General features: G+C 44.6%; 1 protein-coding gene across 1 annotated transcript; it reads right to left on the bottom strand.

The window, feature by feature from the left end:
- Positions 1-977: 977 nt before the first annotated feature.
- Positions 978-5,153, bottom strand: LOC131878293 (coatomer subunit gamma-2-like; the record flags this gene model as incomplete). The annotated part of the gene is given in 6 exon segments (XM_059224227.1): positions 978-1,217; positions 1,374-1,630; positions 1,704-2,022; positions 2,275-3,144; positions 3,208-3,877; positions 4,703-5,153. Coding segments are annotated over 6 exon segments (2,697 nt in total). The 3' UTR covers positions 978-1,086.
- Positions 5,154-7,583: the final 2,430 nt, after the last annotated feature.

Raw genomic sequence — 7,583 nt, 5'->3', positions numbered from 1 at the left:
TCTATATTGCTTTGCACTCTCTCACATGTTGGTTTTCGCTAATTTCCATCAGGTTAGTTTTTATGTATGATGACTACCTCAAAAAAAAAAGTTAAAACCTGAAAAATACTTCTTAATTCTTATGGCCTTTTTTGCATTCACAATATAACATTAGGGGCCCTTATTTCTAACGTTAGAGAGCCCAAACAAAACGGGGAAAAGACACGGTAGATTACAAACTACTCATTACATGCCACCGGAATTTCTTTAACGGTCATCTCGTGACCTGGGTCTCTGATTTTACGTAAGATATGGATATAATTAGCCAAAAACGACTCAATACTCTTTCTAATAATTTAGTAAAGAGGAATCGGTCTTCCACTTGGTAGAGGATGAACGTAAACCATATTTCGTGTGTCATTGACCTTTTTAAATCAAGCCGCTACGAATAATAAAAAGAAGACGGAAACTAGATGGTAAGGGACTCTGGTTTCGCAAATAAAATACATCCATGTATTTTTGACATATTGAGCCAAGCAGAGGAATCGTAGAGGAATCTGGTGCGGGAGGAATCGCCGGATATGGCAAGCCGAAAGTACAGGCCCTAGTGGATAGTTGATTGATGTGTGGAAAAGTGAAAGAATTATTATAACAAGAGCATAAAAGAAATTCGTTTGTTATCAGAACTGCCATCTATTGATGGGTTTCCCACGTAACAGCGATTTCAAGGCCCAACAATTAATTTGGGCAACAAAAGATGGAACTAACTGCCTGCTATAGGGAGGTGTCGTCCCCAAGAATATTTCGAAGACTGACTGCACTTTTGCACGTTTTATTACTTGAAAAAAAGGTATGAAATACAACTATGATTTGTCCTTAATGACAACTTATATTCCGACATTGCCCTTTCTTCTATGGGAGATTCCAGACAACCTGTTTCGAAACCACTACTAAGGTTACTCCTAACAAACTCCGAGCAATTCCTTACAAAAAACATATAAAACGTGAAGCCGATGTATATTTCACAAAACTCACAGGCTAGGGTATAATTTACGCAAACATAATAGAGTAGACGTTGCATCTAAAACAAACCATTCTAGTCCTTTTTTAACCAACAGTGGCAGTGATCAACTCCGAGACATCGGGATTCTCAGAGCGAACCGTCAGCTGCATGGTTACACCTTCGGATAAAGCCAATTTGGCACGAACCAGAATGTCGTGTCCACCACGAAAGACGCCTGAAAAAATAACGCGAAGATGATTTAGTCGCGGTTAGGTAATGGATTTACCTTAAACATTATGAAATGATCTAGCTGACGTTAGCAGTTGTCTGGGTCTCCAAAAGAAGGACAGAGAAAAGGAGCAGAGCGGCTCAATATCTATGAACTACTGACCTGCTAGCACGAGCGTGTGAGAACTCTTTCCTTCGGGCACCTTGTCTGATCTCTCACACGGTTGCATGCCCAGAAATTGAATGATGCTTTTGACAGCCTCGTCCAAAGTCTTCATAGAAGAGAGCACATAGGTGTCCTCCAACTCGTTCGTGGGGCCCAATTCTTCCCAAGCTGCCGGGAAATTGGCTTTCATGGCTCGTTGAACGTAATCGGACACGGAGAGTTCGAGGTCCTCCAACACGTACTCATCAGGGTACCTAAGTATTGCATATTCAAGAGTCAGTGGTTGGTTAGTTATTGGCAAGGAAAGGAGCTATTTGTTCTACTCACCCCTCATCCGAATCTGGTTCTCCAGTGTTGGGATCGCAATCCTTGACCACAAATTTCAAGGTTGGCGACACGGTGCCAATCCATTCACTCAATTCGTCCTCAGGCGAGGCCAAGATGGCGTAGATGGTATCCTTGACGTTGTATTCCAGCTTATTACACGCCAAGATTTCCACTAACTCAAAGCCATCCGGGATTTCCATATCTACCGTGACCTTTTCGAGCAATTGATCGTTGAGGGTGTTGGTGCAATCAAACTGCAAGACCACGTGGTTGGGGAACACGTGTTTGATGCATTGGACAACGTACTCTGTTTCAGATTCTGGAATGACACGCAATGGATCCAAGTTTAGATTCGAGCACGCTGCAGGGGACTACGACGTTCAATAAATATGACACGCGTACATTGAAGGAACCACTACCAATTTTCTTGTTTTCAAGCAACATTAAGCTGAAACTTAACAAAAAGCTACCTATTTCATTAGCAGAGACCAGATACTGAAATACGTTATAAGGTTTTAAATACGAGAGCACTCAATGGATGAGGGAAGCCACAGAGTGGGTCGTCACCTACCTGTAAGCTCGACCGGTTGACTTGACCGGAACAATGGTCCACATTGGGCAATCTGGGGGATGGCAGCAAATTTCTCCACAAACATATCATGTCTGGTAGCCGTGGGCTTGGCATCGGCTTTCTTGCTCGTCATGCCCATTTCTCCCGCCTTGGCTTTCTTCTCGGAGACGTCAATGGGAGCCGCAGGCACGCTCTTTATATCAAACGGGGCATCGCAACCCGACAACGTGTAGTTATGTAAGGCCTTCTCCAAGCTCGAGAGTGACACTTGCAAGCCATTCAAAATAAATTGAGAGTTCAAGTTTTGCTGCTGTTGCTCCAAGATGACCTTGAAGTAGGTGGCTCGATCACGGACTTCATCGTCGTTATCCATTTGGCAGCGGCTCAACAATACCAGCACATTGGGAAGAAGGTCGTCGCACAAGGCTCCAAATCGTGCCAAAGCCGATACAGCAGCAGCACGAACAGTGGCATTCTCCAGTATCACTCGATTGTAGATATATCGAATGTATCGATTAGGATTGGAGGTTCGAGGTCCCTCCGCTCCGAGCAAGTGCAAGATGCGCACGGCTAACGTGGTGTGCTCGCAATCTTCAATAAATTCGCATAAATGAGCTAATCCGTTCTCCTTGGCCTCAGGGTTCTCCTCAATGATAGTAATTATAGTATCGGCGATCGAGGTCTTGTACTCCAGACCGCCTTCGTCCCGAAGCATTCCGGACAAGAAATTCATCAGGATGCCGTGCTTACGAGGAAACTTCAAGCACAAAGACTTGATGGCCTGAACCACCACCACTTTAAACTCGTCCGAGATTTCGCTTACGAACGAGGCGATTTGCTTCATCAAGCGATCCACCGACGATTCGGCCCCTGAAATTTGTTTTGAATGAGTTAAAAAAAAAGAGTTTACACCTGAGTTTGACACGTTCTTACCCGTTTTCAACAGAGTGGTGATGGCTAACGTAGCAATTGAGCGGTTGGAATCCGTGATGAGATTTTCCAAGTCCAAATTACAAGCCGTAACCGCAGCCGGATGAGTCATGGAGACCTGATTGAGGGTGCGAACGGCGGCAAAGCGGAGCGTAGCTTTGGGGCTCGAACAGAACAATTGGAGCACAGAGATGGCTGGCACCAATTCACGATTAGTGGTGCGACGCATGTTGACGATGGCATGGGCTGCTTCATAAATGACCATCTCCGACTTGTGACGGATACATGACTCGACAAAGTCAAAGTAGATCGAGGTGGAACTCCCCGCCGCCTCGTCCGCGTCTTCCTCGATGAGTTGGCAAGCGATCCGAATGAGCAAGCACACGGCGTACGGACTCTTGAGGGAGCTGCGGGTCAACTTTGAGACCAACTTGGTGACGGCCAAGCGGTCCGCGCGACGGATGTGATAGAGCAGTCCCAGGGCGTGGTACTGCACCATGATCGAATCGGACGAAACGGCCTCTTGGGCTTCATTGACCCAACGTTTTACGACGTCCGGGCCGGTGGAACCGGGTCCACGATGCTGACCCATGTGCCAAGCCGACACCAAGGCGGCCGAGGCGATAGCCGGCGAGCGCTCCACCAAAGCCTGCTTCATGTAGCGTTCAATGGCCTAGAATAAGAGCAAATTCCGGTGGTTAGGGCTTTCTTGAGCTATTGTATATATCTTGATATCTCATGCAGCAAACAATACCCACTGAGACGCTATACCCCATTGTTACGAAGTCACATGGCAGATCTCTCCTTCGGCCTACCATAACATAATGGGGTCCCAATCGAGGGATATTCCCGTTCCGTTGTCACAGTCAACATTAATTATTAACTCACCCTCGGGAATGACCGCAGGTTCGCCTATTTGAGGTATTAAAGCAGCCACTCATACTGTAATTTAAATACTGCGAAGAAGCTGGAAGTTGGCTGGCCTGGGATTGAAATTGAAAAAGCGGATGCTCTACCAGTATGATACAGGAGCTAGCTAGCCTTCCATCATCGATCTACTCTCGGTCTGATCTCAGTCTCATGCTGGGGTTGGGATCGGGGTTGATATTATATTGAAATATTGATTTCTTTCGTTAAATTGCACGACACTGGATAAAACTTTTTTATTTTTGCTTGACCTGGCTCTAGTAAAAGATTAATCAGAGGCCTCTTACGAGTACGACTTTGGCCGTATTCGCCCCCACACTACTAAAGACCTCTTTGATTCTTGATGTCACCTTTGCGATTTCCAAAACCGTGATCTTTTAGGCCCGGACGTCGATAATCTCCTGGCACGCCAAAGCATGCTGTATCTCCCCCTTCCTCTCTGCATTCTCTGTATTCTTGGTCTTCCTGGTACTGCATTCGCGCATGATGCATTATTGCATATGGCGTCTGCCTATTGGTTGTTAACCCTCCGAGGTCTAACGAGCACTAAAGAAAATGCTGATGGACTGACCTGAAGCATGGTGGCGTCGGTGATGGTGCAAAGTGCGCGAATGGCGGCGGCTCGATAGGCGTCCTCCTTGCCAGTCATGTCCTTGGTGAGCGAGGAGGTGACGATGATGACGTCGTCCGAGAGATTGGACAAGCCCTTGATGCCCAGATAGACCATGCGACGGAGCACCGGGTCCGGGCATTGGAACAGCTTGGTGATGGCGAAGAAGGTCTCGGTGGCCTCGGTGGGGCTCACGCTCTCGCCTTGTTGCAACAAGTACAGGATCTTGGCCAGGATGTGCGTACACTTCCGCGGATTCACGGGCGTGGCGTTAAACAGGCGCGCCTCCTGCAGTACCGACGTCTTCTCCAGATGGGCGAAGGCGTGCGAACCACCTCCGGCCCCCGTCCCGCCCATCCCACTCCCACCTTCCTCTTCATCCTTTTTGTCCTTGCGAAACGAGGCGTACATGATGGCTGGTTGAATGGGTGGTCCGTCGATTTAGGTACAGATGGATCGATTCAGGCGGAGTGCCTCTTCTTGAAGTCTTGAATTCAAAAGAGGAGTCGATGATAATGGCGGAGTCGATCCAGGAAATTCAGGACCCTCAAGTCGATTGAGGAAACGATCCCGATTGAATGTTCCACGGTCACGTGAGTAGGCAGACTTTCGCGAATGTCAAATGCCACGAAACCACGGCCAGATCAACTGAACACTTGTGAGTTGTGAATTGTGAGTTCTGACGGTCGTCGTGGGCTGTACGTAGTTGGCTTGTTTCGCCTTAGCTCTTCATGGGCTTCATCGGCACTGGCCCCACTGACACACAAATCAGACTGACGAGACTCACACAGAAACCCCAAGTAATAAGGTGACCAGACCCCTAGCCAGCTTTCAGGCCTAATTCCCCCAATTCAAGGTAGAACCAAGCCTGACAAAGTAAAAAGAGGAATACGGTGGTGGACTGACTAGAGAAGTAAAAAGGATACGTCCATGACAGATTCATATTTCAGAGTCAATCATAACTAAAAACCCGACTGGCAAATATATTTGGAGCTGAATCGCACTGAATTTAGCATTTAAGAGCTAAATTCGGTCACCATGCCCCTCTCTTCAAAATGACACGTCCCAACCAGGGTGGCTAGGTAGCATTTGTCAATCCTAATTTTCGGAAATTGCATTTTATTCAAAACTTTTGAGATCGCATCATCATTTTATCACATTGGTCTGGAATCTGGAACCAATTAGGTTCATGTTACTCTCATTCACCCATTTGTAGATGACCTGAAGGTCCTCTTGGAAAAGCAAGCAATCTTGACAATTCCTATCAATTTTGAGCCTAATGACATCACCTGGGCTCAGATTTTTTTCTATAAATTGATTTTAGATTTTTTGGCTGTTTTTTGGCCAAAAACAATTCTCCTGAAAACTTCTTATCTTAGTAAAGTTGCAAATTGAGGGGGGAGTAGTTTAGTTATTTGATTATTTAGTCATTTGATGATGGTTTGAGGCCCTAATAAAGGAAGCTCAATCTAGTGACTGTATGCCCTGATTAGGGTTATAACCGGAGGCCTTAAGATAGGTCTAAGAAATTAAAGCCCATGTACTAGGTGCTCTCCATCTTTGAAAGCTATCAAGGTATTTTTACCTAGTGCTTGGGTCAAGAGTTCCATGTTTCCGTTCACCACGGGAATTCATTAAGTCAGGACCTTTCACCCCTGGCTGGTGGACGGAACATTAGTCAACTTCACAAGGACAAGTCACATTTCAGATGGAAAATTTAGATGTTCATTCATTCATTAATATATTTGTGCTTAAATCTCCGTGCTCTAATTGTGAGCGTGAATATTGGTTTGCAAGGCAGTAGTTCGAAATAAGAGTCAATTATTATTTCCTATTTTAGAAAATGGAGCTGTAATCCCATCACATTTGAAAACATTATTTGGCTCAGCACCTCTTGATTTAATGAAATTATGAGTGAGCATGAGATACGCAAAAACAAATGGCCGTTGGCCAACTTCAAAAGGCCAAGTTAAAGTTTGTTGAAAAGTTCAGATGTTCATTCATCCAATAATAATTTTGACCTTAAATTTCTGAGCTTTAACTGTCAGTGTTGATATTAATTTGCCAGGCAGGAGAAGTAACTGAATTAGTACAAGTATTGTTCCTCTTTTGAAAAGGGAAGTAGAATCCTACTACAAATAAAAATTGTGTATTTGTTACATCACGAAAACCCCAAAAAATAACTTGTTACTGGTTGCATTTTTGACCTCAAAAGTGGCTTCTACTTTCCATATTTACTCCTGATAACGAAATTAAGCTTTAAGGTGACCACCGCGAATAGGCAAAGTGAATACTTTTTGGATTCTACTTTATGCCACAAATAATTTTGCTTTTTATATAGTTTTCGTCATTTTGTAAATATTTGCCAGATGGGTTGCATTTTTTTCTTATACATTCTTACATACCTTTTTATTCATCAGGTGTGAAGAAGTATGGCTTTAATTTGGAAATTGTCTACCAGTATTGTCAATTTTGTAATTTAGGAAAAATAGCTTTAACATGTAACTTTTTTCCATATTTTAAAGGATCATGCAAGGAATTACTCATTTCAGCAAAAGGGAATAAACTGTAATCTGCTCCTCGTACTGAGGAATGAGTAATGCCCTGTTCATTTGCCTTTTCATTTCAAAATGCTGAACTTCTTTGGCCAAACCTTGCTACCCTGGCAATTTTAAAGTTGCATTGACCATTAAATGGACCCCTGGTTACCCAGAGCAACCTCTGTTTTATGCCAAACATTTTCTAAAACATGTCAAACCTGTCTCCTTAAAAGTTTAGGAATGAAATGGGGGGGAGGGGAGACGTAGCGTAGTGGTTAGCGCAGTTTCCTTACACAAGAGAG

Source organism: Tigriopus californicus, chromosome 3 (assembly GCF_007210705.1).
Source record: "Tigriopus californicus strain San Diego chromosome 3, Tcal_SD_v2.1, whole genome shotgun sequence".
NCBI lineage: Eukaryota > Metazoa > Arthropoda > Copepoda > Harpacticoida > Harpacticidae > Tigriopus > Tigriopus californicus.
This window is presented reverse-complemented; position numbering and strand designations above follow the sequence as displayed.